The sequence below is a fragment of the Lipotes vexillifer genome, unplaced genomic scaffold, assembly GCF_000442215.2.
Source record: "Lipotes vexillifer unplaced genomic scaffold, Lipotes_vexillifer_v1.1 scaffold524, whole genome shotgun sequence".
NCBI lineage: Eukaryota > Metazoa > Chordata > Mammalia > Artiodactyla > Lipotidae > Lipotes > Lipotes vexillifer.
The window spans coordinates 1,559,492-1,577,279 of record NW_006774722.1 but is presented as its reverse complement, the minus strand read 5'-3'; the positions used below and the strand labels follow the sequence as shown (position 1 = coordinate 1,577,279).

Sequence of the window (17,788 nt, the reverse complement as noted above, 5' to 3'; positions counted from 1 at the left end):
TTCAGCAGAGGGTCCTCAGAGGCCCGGCCGAAGAGTGCCAGCAGGAGAGCCACACCGAAGCCCGTGGCCCGCTCACCCTGTGGGCGAGGGCAGTGGAAACACGTGCGGCCGAGCCACAGCCGCTTGGCAAACCGCCGCCGGGGTGTGGGTGGGGACTCCTGGCTCCCGGACCAGGGCGTCTGCCCCCCAACATGACCCACGGCCCCCTTCTCTGTCCCGCTACACTCCGGGCCGGTGGGCAACAGGCTGGTGGACACAGCCCTGGGCTCCCTGCCCCCAGCCCGTCTCCCTGGGGTGGGAAAGGGCGAGACCGAGGGCCCTGGGCCTCCTGCCGAGGACGGGTCGGCTGGGAAGGACTCCACGCCGCAGCCACGCTGTTCCCAGGGATGAGGAGGCCAGAGGTCAGGGGGACCACAGCTGGCCGTGTGACCCTCACACACAATGTTTCCGATGAGCTCAGCCTGCAGCTTTGGAGCCAGAGAGGGGCTCTGGATGCAAGAGAGGGTGAGGAGGGGCCGGGGAGGGGAGCAGAGCGGCCGGCCGGCCAAGCGAGTCCTAATGGGGGGAGGTGGGGGCACCCCCGGGGCCTGGACTCACGGTGTGCACGGGCGCAGCGATGTCCAGGTGGACCCAGACCCCGGGCCAGTCGAAGCCGATGTGCGAGGCGATGAAAAGGCCGGCGCAGGAGCTGGGGCCGTTGTCCCGGTCCTGGGGGAGGAGGACGGCCGCGACCCTTCGGCACCCAGCGGCGGGGACGCTGAGGAGGGGCTCGCCCAGAGCGCCCTCGGGGCTGCGTCCAGTTGGCCCCTCACTGGACGCCCCCCACACGCTCCACCCCACCGTCCTCAGCGACCAGGCGGGGAGCGGCAGAGAGTGACCCCGAGGGCCGCGCCTGTGGGCTACAGGGTCTGCCTTCACGCCGGGCGAGGGGGGCGCCAGCAAAAGAGCTGATGGGGGCGACGGAGGCAGAGCCCGGAGTAGGGAGGACACCCTGGCGCCCGCCGAGCGGACACGCCGGCAGCGAGACCAGCGAGCGGCGCGCCCCCACTTGGGACGATTTCTCCCCTCCCCCAACCAGAGCCCCGATCTGGGGCCTCGTGGGGGGTACCCTGATCTGCCCTGCTGCTGCTTCTTGGGGTCGCTCTGACCCCGCTCCACCCTGCTCCACACCTACCGCCACTGAGTTCTTCATGTCTGCCACGGCCGAGGTGAACTCGCTGAAGTGCAGCTCTGGGCAGTAGACGAGCGGGTGCACCAGGTCCCCACACTGCCGCCCGGCCTTCATGCAGGCCGCCTCCCACTCGGCGCTGTTGGTGAGCACTGCCGCGTGGTACTTGCCCGTGGCGATGCCCTGGGGACACGGGGAGAGATGGAGAGAGCCGGCGGGGAGGGTATCCAGGTTGGGGTGGCGGGGAACAGCCAGGACAGAAGAGGGGCCAACAGAAAGTGAGGCAGCAAGACAGCGAGAGAGGCCTGAGCGCGGCCACCTGGGGGACGGTCCCTGTCCTGCCCTGACATTCCCGCTGTGGTCCTCAGGCCCTGCGCGCCTGCACCCCCATGGAGCCCCATGGGCCAGCTCTGACCCCTTACGAGGATGAAGGGACAGCAGACCCCGCCCCTCTCAGAGTCAAGGTGGCCTCTGGCTCCTCAGGGGCCGCTGCTGAGGGCCCCACCTGAGCTCCGGTCAGCGTGGCGATGTCCAGGATGATGTCGGCGCCCAGGTCCTTGCACGCATAGGACACGCCATCTGCCAGCACCAGCCTGCCCTCGGCATCCGTGTTGTTGATTTCCACAGTCCTAGGGTGCAGCCGAGACCCCACTTAGAGCCCCTCCTTCCTGTCCCCGACAGAAATGCAGCGCCAGGGTCACAAGCAAGGGGGTCTGGAGCGATGCCCGCCCCCCCTCCCCCGCTCCCGTGCCTCAGTTTCCTCATCTGTCAGATGGGAGAACAGGGTTGCCTGGGTAAGTGAGGGGAGGCGGCGCCTCTCGGGGTCACCCTGGGGACAGGCGCCCGTGGGAGGCCTGGGCGGGCGAGCGGACTCCGCTATTCTGAACCCTGGGCCACCTGCTCCTCCAGAGGCTGCCTGCTGTGACTTTCCAGCGTCTCCTGCAGCTGAGAAGGAGTAGCCCAAGGGCTGATCTCAGGGAGGAGATGCAGGGAGGGCCCCCTAGCTGGGGGGTCTGGGGGTGCAGGCTTCAGACACCCGAAGGACAGTAAGCCTAAAGGTCGGCAAGGGCCTGTTCCCCTAAGGCAGGGTGGGTCCCAAGCCCCTGCGGGGCGCCCGACACCTCGCGCAGCGACACGGCCACGCTCGCGGCCACCCTGGGACCAAGCGGCTGCTGCCCAGGGGCTCCTGACACAAGGCGTCCTCCCCACTGCGTCTGGCCCTGGCCGGGGTGAGCTGGGCGTGGCCAGGGCTGCCAGCCGGGTCTTGGGAAGGGCCACGAGTTCCAGCAACAGAGAAAACGTGAGGGGGGCAGGCACTGTGAGGTGGGCGGGCGGGGTCGGCCTTACTTTCCTGAGTACAGCAGGTGGATGTCGTCCGGCCTCGTGGCGCTGGGTCCCACCGAGTTCTCAGCCAAGCAGAACACGGCATGGAGGGTGTCTCTGAAACCCTGTAGGGACAAGGGCGGAGGCTCCAGGTACAGTCTGGGGGTGCCGGCGGTGAGGGAAGGATGGGCCAGAACTCTCCTCTGACCCACCAGGACAGTGACAGACAAACAGACAGGCAGACAGGAGTCCAGGGAGTGGCGAGCACAGCCTCTGGCACTCCCCGCGGTCCTGGCGGCGGGCTCTAGGCCAGGGGTCCGCCACCAAAGTCCGTGCAATGCAGTGTTGAGCCCGGAAGCGGGGCTGCGCTGCCGGGTTTGAGTCCCAGCCCGGCCGCTCCCCAGGGGGCTCGCTCAGCCCTTGTCTCCCGCCCACACAGGGTGGCCAGCGGTCAAGGTCCCTTACCACACAAACCTGCTGATCTGCGGGCTTCTGAGGTTGGCCTTTTGTCTCTGGTGTTTCCTTGTGCCTACCCTCAGGTTGTGTGTGCTGTCCCTGCCCGGTGGAGTCCACGGGGACACAGTGACCCCCCGCCCCCGTGTCCCACCACAGAAGCCCTTGCGTGGACTCACCTCCTCGCTCCCATTCTCACCACACTCACCTCTGATTTTAGCATCTGTTGGTCATTCTCACCTGAAACAATTACTACGCTGCTGTTTGCCAAATGGTGGTTTTCTATTTCTATCACTTCTACAGTAAGCAACTGGGACTCTGCTGTGAATAAATGACTTATGCCTACCAGTGTGACGTGTGGATACTTATTTTATTCTGTGGGTTACGATCCGTCTCCATCGTTATGCATTTTGAGGCTCGTATTGAGGCATGCTCCTTTCCTTAAAAACCAGTTACAAGCGGAGCCTCCAGGCTTCAGCCCCTGTGGGGTGGGGACCCTAGGCACCCCACGGCAGCACCCTTGGCGGTGGAGGGTCCAGAGGAGTCCCGAGACCACTCACGGCCGCCAGCTGATGAATCGGCGTTAATTGCCAAGCAGCTCCTGCCAAGCAGCTCCCTGCACACAGAACGGGTCTACCTGCTGGGGCGCCTCCCCGCCAGCTTGTCCGAATGCCAGGACAGACCCTCCGCGGGCAGTCACCCGGGTCCCTCAGCAAAGACTCCGGGCAGCGCGGCCACGTGAGCTCTCCAGACACTCCCCCACGAGCTGACAACAAGCAGCGGCCGCCCGCGGCTGGGCCTTTCCCCTCGCATCCCTGTCGAGCTCATCCACCGAGGGGGCGGGTCCGGCTCAGCCCGCAGGGCCCCAGGCGGGCAGGTGAGCTGGGTGCGGCCCCCAGGCTGGGCCTGCGTGTGCCGAGCAGGGCGAGGGGACGAGGGCCAAGACCCCCTCCCCACCCCACCCCTGGCTCCGCGGAGGCGGGGGGGGGGCACGCGCTGCTCCTGGGGGGCCGGTGCCATGGCCGCAGCTCTCCCTCCTAGGGAGGACCCCCGGCACCGTTGGGACGCAGGCCGAACCCTCCTTCCTCCCGGACTTCCTGCTCCCCTCTCGGGGGTGCCTGGGCAGAAACTATTTGCCAAAATCTTTTCACTGGACGTCCACCCCAGGAGCCACGCTGCTCAGGTGGCCCCTGTCTGTGGGGAAGGAGAGCTTGTATCTGGTGACACGAAGGGCCGGGCTTCTCAGAAGCGCCCGAAGGAGCCACACTGAGAGGTAAGTGGCCCTGGACGGCCGGTGTGCGCCCTCCCCTCTTTGCTGGATAAACACTCTCCACAACTCCAAACACCGGGGAGCAGCCACTGCTCCTGGCCCCCTCAACAAGGCTCCCCTGGCTCAGATATCTGGTTCCAATCGTTGGGCTCCACGAGGCCTGGGGTGCCCTGGGTGGGGAGTGCAGGGCCCTCTGGCTACCCTGGATGTCTGTGCTCAAAGTGGCCACCCAGGCTACTCCAGGGCCGACCCCAGGCCCCCTCCTCCAAACAGCAGCCTGGCCCTCCCCAGACCCCGACCCTGAGCACCGGACCCGAGTGAGGGCAGGCAGGCCGGGCGGGCAGTCTGCTCCACGGCACCCTTCCCGTTTCGGTCTGGACGGGCGAGGCTCTCAGAACTCAGCGGGGACCCGTGAAGCCAGACGCGCAGGCGAAGGTGACACGCTCAGGTGGAGGAGCCCGAGGGGCCCAGTGCTGGGGTGCAGAGGAAAAGGGGCCAGGGGGCTGCAGAGGCTCAGGAAGGACGCGGGGGGGTGCTCTGGGGAGAAGGGCCGCGAGGGGAGGATGGGGCCACACCCACCTGCTTGACGGCGGCTCTGAAGGCCCCCAGCACGGCCGCGGCGCCCCCGCAGTCCCTTTTCATCCCTGGCATGGTGGTCTGCGGGTGGCACAGGGGGGCGAGAGAGAGGTGAGCGGATGCTGACCCCCCAGGGCCAGGGCCGCAGCCCGAACACCAGGGCCCCGGGGGTGCAGGACCTGGTGCCCACAGAACCCAGGAAATGCCACTGGTCGCCTGGGGTCCCCTAGAAGCAACGGGAAGCAAGGGCTAAAGATGCCGGGGTGCCTCCGGCTCGAGCAGAGCTTTGGGAGTTACTGAAGGGAACTCTGCGAGGGGGGAGGGGGAGGGGGAGACGTCCAGAGCTGCCGGATTCACTGTGGCCTGGCTCCTGGCTAGGCCATGACCAAGTCCCCCTACCATGACTGCCCCGTCCGGGTTAATGGGAGCTCTTCCCAAATGTCACCAGTCACTGTGACATCACCAATCCCACCCCCACCCTGAGGATACCTGCCACCCCCCCCAGTTGGCGTCTCCGGGGTGACAGGTCTAATGGGAGGATCACTGGAGACAAAGGCGCCCTCCGGCCACAGAGGCAACACGATTTTCTATAAGCTAGCTGACAGCAGCTACGCATTTTTGCATTCCATAGGTTCCCAACACTAACTGACAGATTCAATTTTAAATTAACAACAGGTCATCGGATGTAAGGATCTGGGATTGAAAGGTGCCAAGAGATTTTTCTGAACCCTTATTGGATTACGTGAGCCTTGAGTTTTAATGGAAAGTATCTTTAGATATAAACGGAGCTGCTTTTACAATTGAGTGAAAATGACTCAGCTAGCACTATTGAAAATAAGCCATCTATTTTGACCTAATCTGCAAGAAACCACAAGATTGTTTAAATGGAAAAACAGGGCCTCAGACCTAGAATCAAACCCCTTGCAAAATGGCCACACAGAAAATGGCTCGAGATGGTCACTGAAACCCCGTAATCCCGTGTCACGGGCAGAACAAATGTCCCACCAAAAACGCAGCTCAATTGACTGTGTCAGCTTCTCGGACCCCACCTGTCGTTCCTGTTTTTATAAGAGAAACGATTTCCATAGTAACGCCTTGGTCCCTGGTAGGCTGACACTTGCACCAATGGGGCAGGGGCAGTGATGGCTGGAGCCGTGGCCCGGGGCCCCACGGGAACTGGCGGTCACTGGATTCATTTCCAGGCCTTCCGGGAAATAAGGCACTGCTCATTTCACTCGAGTCTTCTTGCTGAAGCAGTAAATGATTAACTCTTCAAAATCTCAGCCGTTGAGTACAGCCGTTCCCAACACTGTGATGAGATGGAAGGTGCCGGGAAGGCCCTGCTCTCTCTCCCCGACGCCTGGCAGTCCGTCACGGTGGGTCGGCTGGAGCCCAAGTGGGAGCGGGCACTGAGTGTTTCCTGTGCTCAGCAAGCCTCTGTTCTTGCAAACACCATTGTACTTGGAGGAACCACTGACAGATGCTGGGGATCCAGACTCAGGTATCTGCAGACATTTTCTCAAAAACTATCAAAGTGAGCCTCTCACCTCCAGGAGGGCACCGGGCATTGCTTGGTGCCAGTGGTAAAATTTGAGCTGTCAAGCAAAAATCAGAATTTTGGAAAACTTGTATCTGCCTCCATGATGGCTTCCTAACACTCACCTTTTTACATGAGATAGATGGTGATATTAACGAATATGGTTTTTAAAAATATTATATAATGAAACGTGTCCAAATCTGGAGGTTCCGCATAACTCTGTGAACAATATTTTCCAAGTGATCCACATCATGTGTGATATTATAAAATCATACATTCAAAGTTCAAGACAGACCCCGCAGATTTCAACGTAGCGGAACACCAAAGCTCACAGACGTGGTTTCAGATTCCACATCATAACTAACCTTTCAGAAGCTCCCACCTGTCGAGTTCTGGTGTAATAGCAAAGAAGAATGTCCTGAGTCACCTGAAGAGGGTACTAAAATGCTTCTCCCTTTTCTAACTACAAAAGGACTGAGGCCAGATTTTCTTTTTATATTTCAACTAAAACAGATCACAACAGACTAAATGCAGATCACAGCTGTCTTCTATTAAGGCACACATTAAAGAGCTGCAAAAATGTAAAGCATTGCCACTCCTCTCGGTAATTTCTTTCCGTTGTGGAAAATACAGTTCTTTTCATAAAACCGTATTATTTACAATGGTATGCAATGGGGCCATACTGTTATTTTTTAATGAATTAATAAATATCTTTAAAATTTCCCAGTTTTAATTTCTAGTAGGGTAAATACCAGCAGACATCACCCTTATAAACAAAATCTCTTTGGAATCAATACTTGTTAAGACTGGAAGGGGTCCTGAGTCTAACACACTTGAGACCTGTTAATTCATGCTGATCCTGACTTGCCTTGAAAATCTTTGAAAACCGGGGTTGTTCCTGCAAAACTGGGAGAGGGTGCCACCAGCAAAATGACTAATTCCCAGGAAGCCCTGCTTCTCACTCCTGCCCTCCAACAAGCCAACAACCAAATGAGCCTGAAATTCTGCCCCCCAGAACTCAGGGCAAGAGCCCCCATCAAGGGTGTGGGCGGGGGGCCAGCACCAGGTGCAGCTCATCATCTGCAGAGAATTTAAAATGGTAATAAATCAACTAGAAGTCAGTCTGCCTGTGGTCATCAGTGGAAAAATATTCCTCCTGCTGTTGGCTGAAGCGAGCCCTAATCACATAAATAAAAGCTTCAAATCCACCTATGTTAACTCCTACAACATTGACTCCAGCAACACTATCCTACATGGATGCTCATCACTGCCAGTGGCGCAGAGTCCACGAGGTGCCCTGGTTCTGAGTCGGGCGGGCTCCGGAGGCGGCCGGTCAGCGTCCATGGCGCCTGTGACGGCGAGTTCCTGCCCTCGGATGGTGCGCTCGGAGTGAACCCCAGGGAGGAGCGAGCCTCTTTGCTGTCCTCAGTCTCGGGGAACCACTGGAGTCGTGGTGTTTAAAACGTTTTTACTCCACAGACGTCTGAAAGCTGCTGGACTTGATCACAAAGGACCGGAGACATGGATGCTATACCAATTTGGGGAGTTTCTTGAGAAATGGGATTCTTAGCAGTCTCTGCCGAGGGACCCTACTGTTGGAGACTCTCCCTGAGTATTTGTGTAGCAGTTGCTTCATGGGATAGAAACTCTTCAAAATTAAAATTAATTGTGTTGTTTTGCATCAACTTTGAGTGAACATAGACTGACCAATCTGGTACCTCTGTCTAGTGAACACAAAGATGTGAAGATGACCAATTTTGATAAAGTCATTGACAAATCCGCAGAAGCTAAGGCCTGACAGCAGAGTCTGATGCTGGCATACATCACCACGAGAGAACGATGTGGAGACATCAGTTTTTTTTTCTATCAAAAATGACATTAACGCTATTTTCTATTTTTATTTTTGGCCGCACCTCACAACATGCGGAACTTCCCTGAATAGGGATCAAACCCACGTCCCCTGAAGTGGAAGGTGGAGTCTTAACCACTGGACCACCAGGTAAGCCCACATTAATGCTGTTTAAAAGTGTTAATGGATGACTGTTTTCTTTATTGGTAGTATAACATTCATTTTTAATTTATTTATTGGCATGATAATACGTATGGAATTCAATAAAAGGGAATTCACTATCGGGGAACTCACTACTGGAGTTTGGTTTTTTTAAACATTCATTATTTGCTTCATTTCCCCATTAGGCCTGAAAGTAATTTTGTTGTTTAGAAGAGGAGGGATGTTAAAAATAAAGATAATCCACTCTAGGTACCAAATACAGAAGTGCAAAAAGTAGCAGCACTAGCCCTACCCTAAATAGCAGCTGACCCTGGGGTGTGATGTCAGAGGAGCGACAGGGAGTGGTGGGACTGGCCGCCAGCCGGAGGAAGGAGGCGGACCCACAGGGGCAGCTGCCGCTTAGCTCCAGCAGGGTGCCCCCAAGTGCCAACGCACGACCACCGCTGCCAGGTCCCCTGAGGTTACAAAAGGTAAGAGACCCAGTCCCGTGAGAATTCTTCCTGGTTTTAAATGCTGGTAACTAATTCGGATTTTAAAACACCATCTGGGCCTAGGGGACGCGTCTGAGAGCCACGAGGGCTGCCAGTCGTCAATGTCTCCCCTGCGCGAGCTCAGCTCGCGCTCAGCCGTCTGAAGCTCCCTCTCCAGGATGGCTGACTCTCCGTTTCCAGTTTCCCCCTAGAGCCCAGCCTGGGCCTGGAGCACCTGCATGTGGGATGAGCAGATGAAGACACCTCTCCCCCTGCCCCTGGTGCAGGGCAGGCCCCTGGGCGTGAGGAGGGGCCGCCCTTAAGAGAGACTCTGGGACTTGCAGCCTCCCAGCAACGCTCCCAGGCGCCTGGCTCCTGGGCCCGAACTCCCCTCCCTTTAACCAGGGCATCTGCTTTCCGAAGGTCTCGTGACAACCGCCACTAAGCATCCTCCTGGGGGACCTCAGACGGTCGTGGAGACGGTGGGCGTCTCCCCAGGCCCCTTCCTTTTCCTGCCTCCTGTCTGAAGTGCGGGCGTGAAATCGTCTGCCTCTCGGGGGACTGGGCCCCACGGCCTCCCCTCTGGACGCCCCGACTCCGAGGCCCAGGAACATTGCTCCTTCCTCCGACGCCTGAGAAGGGGCCCTCCCGCCCGGCCCCGCCCGAGCCCCAGCCCCGCACCTCACCTTCCCCTTCATGCTGAGACCCCCGGTGTCATAGACGATGCCCTTGCCCACCCACGCGATGGTCTGGGTGGCTCCGTCCGGGGTGTGGCTGAGGACGGCTAGGGCTGGGGGGTGGAGGGCGGCCTTGCCCACACCGTAGATCCCTAGGGAAAGCACAGGACACGTCAGTGAGGCGCGGGCTGGACCCAGCAGAGGACTCCCGGAAGCCCCCCAGCAACACTGCTCTCCCCACAAAGCAGCCGCTGGCCTGTGGACGTTCCTCCCAGAGAGCTCCCTGCCCTCTCCCGCCCCCTCCCGCCCCCTGGCCGGTGTGGGATCGGGGAAAAGGCAAATGAGTTCACTGCCCTGGGACTGCAAATGAATTCTGCACAAAGTACTGTGAGGCAAGAAAACCCGCTGAGAAAAAAAATACTGTATCATTCCCAGAAAGACGTGAACAGGATTGCAGAATGAAGTGGGTTCTGGATAATTCTGCAAGGCCGCTCCAGCCCCTGCTTGCCCTCCCTTCCCTGACCTCTCTGTGCACTCAGGAGGTACCTCCCTTCCCGACCTCGCTCCCACCACTGCCTCACTGTTGGTTTCTATGCCCTATCTTCTCAAGAAAACCGTGGCTTGCTGTGGGCACAGCCCATGCCTCAAGGTCCCCCAGTAATCGAACTGAACAATCGTAGCAACCGGGACAAGAGGCAGTAATAGCTGCCTGACAAACTGCTACTCATCCTGCAAGACCCGCTGCAAACGCCACCTCCTCCGTGAAGCTTTCTGACTGAAGTGCCTCTGCCTCCACGAACACGTGCCCACAGATTCTGCCTCTGGGCATTCACGATCGTGTGGATCCCCTCCCCGAAGTGTGGGCAGGACTGCATGTCTCAGTTCCTCCGGGTGTGGCAGAGGTGACAAGACCACCTCCAAGATTAGGTGACAAAAGAAGACCTTGCCTCTATCTTGCTCTTGTCCGGAGACCTTGCTCTGAGAGAAATAGTTGCCACATTGTGAGCTGCTCCAGGACAGGCCCACAAGACAAGGAACAGCCAGTGGGGCCCGGAGGCCTGCTGGCAGGGCCGTGAGTGAGCCCTGCTGGGAGCACGCGGCCAGCCCCAGTGGGGCCTTCAGATGACCGCAGCCTCAAGAGAGACGCTGGGCCGGACCCAGCTAAGCCACGCCCGATTCCCCACCCACAGGACTGCAAGGCAAGGGACACGTGTTGCTTTCAGCTGCTACCTTCTGGGGTAATTGGCTTTGCAGCCTCAGGTAACGACGACAGTGACCTTCCCAGCCAGACAGAAAGCTCCTGTCCTAGCCGTCACCGCATCTCAGTGCCTGGGAGTTGGGGGAGGACGGGCCTGGCAATCAGGAAAGGCTCTCTGAGGAGGTGGCCAAGACGTGCAGGGTAAGATGGCCCCATCGTGAGACTATCTCGGGGGAAAGCATCCCAGACAGAAAGGGCGGCAAGTGCAGGCCTTGATGTAGACGTGAACTTGTGTATTCGAGGAACAGAAAGGCCCTGCCGGGTGAGCTGGGGAGCCAGGACGGCAGCACGCGGGAGGCTGCAGAGGGAGTGGGCGGGGGAGGCCTTGGATCCTGAGGCTTCCAGGATCTGAATCAGAATCTGAATCGCTGCCTCCTCTCTCCCCCACAGATGGTCTGCTTCCCAGGGTCTGGCCTCGGGGCTGGACACGGGCTGGGTTCCTTCAGGGAGAAGCTTGGGACGACACACCATGCAGCCTGGTGCCCCCCTGCCACCCAGGCACCCCGGGCCGCTCCTGAGGCCAGGATCTGCGACGACCAGCCCCCACCCACCTCCGAATCCTCTCGTCTTCAGCTCCTCGTCCCGGATAACGGTTGGGACGATCCCCAGTTCCTTTCCAACTTTCTTAATCTCCTGGATGTGTTCATGGAAACAACAACAACACACAAACACGTGAAGACGGCTTAAATCAGGGCGAGGCCAGGGCCTGGGCCAGGGGTGAGCAGACGCCTTACGCTGGGAGAGGGATGGGCTGTGATGCCGTGGCTTTGACTCTTGGCTCTGAGCATGATTAAACCCAGGAGAGGCGGCTCACCCTCCAAACTCTGCGATTTCCTGCAGCTCATGGCTGGAGTCCTGCTGAGGGGCCTTGGGGAGGAAGATCTGTCCTCCCTCCACCCTCAGCTGAGGCCTGGGGGCCCCTCGGCTCCGGCTGGACGGCAGGACTCTGCCCGCAGCAGCCCGCGGCTTTCCCAGACGAGGTGCAGAGACTGTGGACCATCCCCCTGCAGCCCTGGGCTTCCCGACCCTCCCTGGGGTCTACCGACACCATCCCAGTCCCAGCAGGACCCCAGGGCTACGAACCTCGAGGAAGGTGTCTGTGTTCATCTCGTTGCAGGGCGTGTCCACGATGCGGGCTGCCAGCCGCACGCCTTCTGTGGCGCTTGTTAAACACTAGGAGAAACAAAAGGCCGTCACTGGGGCCCTGGGACCAGGTGGAAGGCATCCCTCCTCATCCAATGGCCAGGGGCCCAGAGGTGTCAGAGGCACACGTCACCCGGGAGAGGTTGCAGGGCTGCCGCCAGGGGAGCGAGGGCAGGTAGATGGAAGCAAAAGTTTGCCCGTGACCCTCCAGCCGTCTACATAAAGTCCAACGCAGCTCCAGAATCACAGAGGAACCCTTCAAGTCTGGCATCCTGCCCGGCCTACAAGGGGCCCACCTTGCTTTCTAAACCTCATCTCCTGCTACGTACGCCCCTCATCCAGGTGGCAGGTGGCCCTCCTGCCTGGCTCTGAACACACATTATGTCTTGCCTCTGCCAACCCCCTACCCGCTTCTCAGGAGGAGGTGTTGCCCTCTGTTATGGACTGAATGTCCTGAAGCCCTGACCCTCAATGGGGTGGTATTAGGGGGTTTTAGAAGGTGATCAGGTTTCAACGAGGTCAGGAGGGTGGGGCCCCATGATGGGATGACTGCCCCTAAGAAGAGGACACAGCGGGCTTCCCTGGTGGCGCAGCACCCCCCCCCTGCCAATGCAGTGGACATGGGTTCAAGCCCTGGTCCGGGAAGATCCCACGTGCCGCGGAGCAACTAAGCCCATGAGCCACAACTACCGAGCCTGTGCTCTAGAGCCCGCGAGCCACAACTGCTGAAGCCCGCGGGCCTAGAGCCCGTGCTCCGCAACAAGAGAAGCCACCGCAACGAGAAGCCCGCGCACCACAACGAAGAGCGGCCCGCGCTCACCGCAACTAGAGAAAAGCCCGCGCGCAGCAACGAAGACCCAACGCGGCCATAAATGAATAAATAAAATAAATAAATTTATAAAAAAAAAAAAAGGAGGAGGACACAGCAAGAAGGTGGTGGTCTGAAAGCCGGGAAGAGAGCCCTCACAGGACCCACCGTGATCCTGGACGTCCTAAACATGTGCTGTTCAAGCCCCCCGTCTGTGGGCTGTTGTCATGGTGGCCTGAGCAGACCAAACGACTCCCCTTCTGTTGCCAAGATCCCAGCTACGCTTTGAGGTACTTCTCAAAGGCCATATCCTCCGGGAGTTTCTCTGGATCCTCCCAATGGAGAAAAGGTCCCTGGGCCCGCTGGGGAGGTGTTTCTCTCACGTGGGCCCCATGTGAGTGTCACAGCCCCCCACCCTTTTTCCTGGTCGTCTGATGTGACACTGCTCTGGCCACAGGGCCAGGAGGGAAGGACACAGACAGGCCGGCCTTGCGCACTGACCCAGCGCCCAAAGGGCAGCAGGAGCCTGCCACCGGCCACCACGGGAGGCACCGCAGACAGGGCACAGGCGCACGCAGAGGTCATGCTCATCCCCGAACCGGCTGTCCCCTCTCCCCTCGGCTGTCCACGTAGCAGGAGATGAGGTTTAGAAAGCAAGGTGGGCCCCAAGCGTCAGCCCTGATGCTCAGCTTTGCCTCCTGCCCCACCTGGCCCTCCAGCACCCACCTCCAGGGTCTAGCTGCCTTTCCCTGTGCAGGAAAGAGGTAACATCAAGAGAGAGGCGCAGCGTGGCTCTGGCGCGGGTGAGGACGGCACCCCGCTCCTCGCCGCCTCTTCCAGCGCCGCAGGGGCCGGGAGGGCAGGCTCCGGGCCCACAACGGCAGCGCAGCTGCCTCTCAGGCTGTCCCGAGGCAGTTAAACCCTGGAGCCTCAGAGGCAGAGACTTGACAGCTCAGATGCGAGATGTGCCGTGTAGCCCCCGCTGCCTGTCAGCGGGCTCTCCCCCAGGAGGGTGAGGGTCTCTGTCTGTGGGGGGCTGCACAGACCTGTGGCCGCTGTCTGGGAAGCGCATCAGTGCCGGCCTCACGGACCTTGTGAGCGCAGCGGAGGCTCAGGTGAGAGGGCGCACCTTTGGGGGAGGAGCCTGAACCTCACTGTGCCTCAGTTTTCTCATCACAAAAGCAGGATCATCCATTCACTCACTCATTCGTCCCATCCACGTTTACGTGAACACCTACTGTGCGCCAGGCTCCACACTAGACTCTGAATTCAAAGATGCCCAAGGGACGCAAGTCCAGCAGAGAATCACAACACATTGTTCCATTAGATGCCACAGAGGAGGAGGGTAGGAGAGGCCACAGACACGGGGTCTAGGCGGTCCCCGTGGTGAGGAAAAGGCCAGCCAGGGTGTCAGAGACTCATATGCTCACGATCCAAGACAGAAGAGACAGAGGGCTGACGGACGGTGGCCGCGGTTTAAGCCTGGCTCTACCCCACGCTGGCGTGGCCCCGGTAAGTCACTTAATATCTCTGAGGCTCAGTTTGCTCAACTCTAAAGTGGGGAGAGTTAACAGAACCCATTTCACTGGGCAGTTGTGAGAATTAAGTGTGTGCGCACACGTGTGCTTGGAGCAGCGCCTGACATCTGACAAGCACTCGCAAAGCGCTGGCCCCTGCCTGGTCGTGAGGCAGTGGGAAGCGGAACCGGAGGGGGGAGTCTGGAGGCAGCGAAGCCAGTTAGGAGGCTGCCGCCATGGTCCCAGAGAACAGTGGGGTGCAGGTGGGCAAAGTAGGGTGGGCGGGATGTAGGGGCCAGGGAGACCCTTCATCACATACAAAGCCGGTGCGGGGATTATTATGCACAGGACCAGGACCCTGCCCTCCGGGGGCTGGGGGACTCCGACTCCAGCGCAGGGCACAGAGGCTAAACTCAGATGCGTAATGTCCGGTGCGGATGGCTCTCGGCTGGCAGAGGGCCTGGCGGTGTGGGAGAGGCCGGTCTAGCCAGGATGGCCAGGTCTACCCGAGGAAGGGATGCGCGCAGAAGCCAGACTGAGACCAGGCAGAACCAGAGCCGGAGGGGCCCTGGAGAGGGACCCTGGGCAGGACTGGGCTTGGCGAGGCCAAGGGACAGCAGGAAGCCAGTCCCTGTGGCTGAGGGCAGGAGGAGATGGGCTTGGAGGGGCTACAGGATGCTCAGGCCACCAGCCCCAGCCCAGAACTCAGAAGGAACTCCCTGGAGCTGGAGGGAAGGAGTGATCACTGGTGTCCAACTGCAGGCTGGAACCCAGGGGCACTGAAACCCCCCCGAGAGGAGGGAGTGAGGCCAGAATGCCCCCAGGGTTGGTGGGGGGACGACCACAAAGGGAATGAGGAGAGGGTGGGGCAGGCGGGAAAGGTACCGGGAGGAGAGAAGGCTCAGGCTCCCGGCTGGGCGGGTGCCCTTCAAGGAGGGATGACCAGTGCTCAAGTCAGACAGATGTGGCCCTTGGAAAACAATGTCAGGAAGCGGGTGGGCGAACTCCATGCTGGTGGCCTGAGGGGGGAAAGGGAGTTAAGACAGGCAAAGCAATCGGACCATGGGAGGTGGAGGGAAGAGCAAAGAGGAGCTGTCTCAGGAGGGCAGAGATGAGGCACATGGTCTCCTCCTAGGGGAACGAATCCCGGTGGAGGGGGAGCAGTTACAGACCTGGGGGCGCAGAGCGGATGAGGGGCTGCTCAAGGGGCCGGAGACAGAGCGCCGGGTGAGGGAGGGGAGGGGAAAGGACCACCTGAGTCTGGCGGTTGGAGCGGGGGCTGCAGGTGGGGAGGGTGAGACCACAGCACCACTGGGCTGGGAGGGTCACCACGGGAGGGAAACCTGGCATTCGGCCCACACGAGGACTTCTAGGTTGGAAATCACTTCCAGCCTTGCCGCGCCTCAGAAGGATCAAACGAAGGGGGATCGAATGAAATAACATATGTAAAAGCGCACCATAAAGGGTAATGTGATATATACACGGGCAGGATTATTAGTATCAAAACGTGAAAGCGCCTGGCGCGGGGTAGGTGCTTGATCAACACTGGCTGAATAGAACCGAACCCTGAGAACGAGACCACCCTGGGGAGAGAGAGCCCGCTGCCCGGCTTTGGACAGGCCCTGGGGACCTTCTCGGGAATGCCAGCAGCCCTGTCCTGTCCTCCCAGGGAGTGTGAAAGAGAGCTCTGCCCAAGCTGGGGGGCGGCGGGGAGTGCAGCACGGGGCCCCGGTCTGAACTTCCAGACACCCACTTGCAAAGTGGACACTTCCACTGGCCCGTTGTCCTGTCCCACCAGGAAAAACTCCACCGTGACGGTCTTCTCTGGGCGCCGTGATGCCCCCGAGCGTTGGGTGAAGAGTGGGAAGGCGCGGGCCAGGGCGCAGGCCGAGGCGAAGGCGTCCGACCGCTCACAGACCATCTGCAGCACAGAGAGTGGAGCTGTGGTGAAGGGGAGCCAAGCGGGGTTGGGGCGGGGGAATGGGACCCAGGGCCCAACCCATGGGAGCCGCCATCAGGAAGTGCTAGGGCCCCAGAGCTGGGTCAGAGGCCACTGTGGAAACAATCTGGACGGAGATGCCCCAGCAAAGCCATCATCCCAGGGGCCTTCCCCGGAATCACTGTCCCACGATGTGAGAAGAAAATGTCAGCCACCAGATGGGGTCAACTGCCTCTCAAGACAGGAAGGCCGGACGTGCAGCGCTGCACAGCGGACACAGGCTCAGGAAGCCTGGGTCTGAGTCTCAGATCTGTCACCCAAACTGATCTGGGGTAGACCGTTCCGTCTCGGGGCCCTCGGTATCCCCGGCGGCGGTTAGGCCGGGGTTGCACCGTGCGGTCGCAGCAGCATCGTCCGCATGGGGGATACCGTGGGCCGGAGTGCTCTGCGGTCCGGAGGGCTGAGCCACAGGCCTCGGCCAGCAGGCCAGCACGCAGCGACCCGAAGCTCAGGGGCCCGTGTGGGGCCAGCCCCTCAGAAGCACTCACCAGGATGCACCGATGGGTTCCCGGCGGCAGGCACGTCCGCACGAGCCGGGTGACGAAATGCGCGGCCGAGGGGCTATTGTGCCGGCTCACCCTGGGGGGCAGGGCGGCCACGGTGGCACAGTTCAGGTAGAGGGGACAGCTGTCCGTGGGGCTGGGGTTGAGCGTGCTTAGGGCAGCCTGCCAGAGCTGCATCAGAAGGGGAGACACAAGACAGACACCAGCCTTTACAGGGCCGCCAGCCAGAGCCCTGCGCGCAGACGCCTGCCTCACTTGCTAAAAGGGCACTTTTGCAGCCTCCCCGCGGCACCCAGGATCCCTAATTAAGAAGTGTCACATCTCACTAGATAAGCGCTGTGTGCGTCCGCTGGCACGCGTCCACCCTCGTGGGATTAAACAGTGGGGACTTAAACGGCCAGGCTGGAGGCTGCTCTGCTACAAACGCTGGAAACCTGCACTGGGGTGGGACGCAGCCAGGTGCCCCTGGAGGGGGGCGGGCGGCACCGCCACAAGGGTTCTGGAAGGCGGTGTCAGGGCCGTGCAGGCTGCCGGGGCCCGGCCCCTCGAGGGCAGTTCCTTCGCGCCTGGTCAAAGGACAGGCCAGCTCTGCCCACGAGCCTGCGGCCCGGGTGGGTGCGGGGCGCGCGCGGCCTCCGGGCGGGGCTGCTGGACGGGAGCCCGCTCCTCTGCTTCCTGGGAGGCGGGCGGCCCCGGGCCTCGCCGGCCGGCCTGGCCTACTGGGCGCGCCCGGGCCGGCCCGCGGGCGGGCGGGCGGGCGGGCTGGGGGCGCCGGGCGGTCGAGGCGGGGCCTCCGCGGCCTCCCGGCCGGCCCGGCCCCGCCCGGCCTCCGCTCGCCGGCAGGGCGGCGCATGGCGGCCGGCGCGGCCCGCTCACCTCCTCGGTGACCCGGGGCAGCAGCTTCCCGCGGACGTGGCTCCAGGGCACGCGGTGCAGGTGGTGCAGCTGCCCGAGCAGCAGCAGCGGCCGGCTCTGCGGGTCCGCGTCCCCGGCGCTCGCCTGGAACTGCAGCCCCACGTTCGCCATCTTCGCCGGCCCAAGCCCCCCGCCCCGGCCACCGCGCCCGCCGCCCCTG

General features: G+C 60.8%; 1 protein-coding gene across 1 annotated transcript in view; it reads right to left on the bottom strand.

Annotated features, from left to right (window-relative positions):
• Positions 1-17,779, bottom strand: part of NPEPL1 (aminopeptidase like 1) — a 17,877-nt gene extending 98 nt beyond the window's left edge. Inside the window, 13 exon segments of the mRNA XM_007449462.1 lie at positions 1-4; positions 6-77; positions 598-708; positions 1,175-1,351; positions 1,674-1,797; positions 2,516-2,616; positions 4,794-4,871; positions 9,495-9,637; positions 11,295-11,376; positions 11,827-11,916; positions 15,965-16,132; positions 16,699-16,884; positions 17,590-17,779. The exon segment at positions 1-4 is cut by the window's left edge and continues 98 nt beyond it. Coding sequence (XP_007449524.1) covers positions 1-4; positions 6-77; positions 598-708; positions 1,175-1,351; positions 1,674-1,797; positions 2,516-2,616; positions 4,794-4,871; positions 9,495-9,637; positions 11,295-11,376; positions 11,827-11,916; positions 15,965-16,132; positions 16,699-16,884; positions 17,590-17,739 — 1,486 coding nt within the window. The 5' untranslated portion in view covers positions 17,740-17,779.
• Between the last annotated feature and the right edge of the window lie 9 nt (positions 17,780-17,788).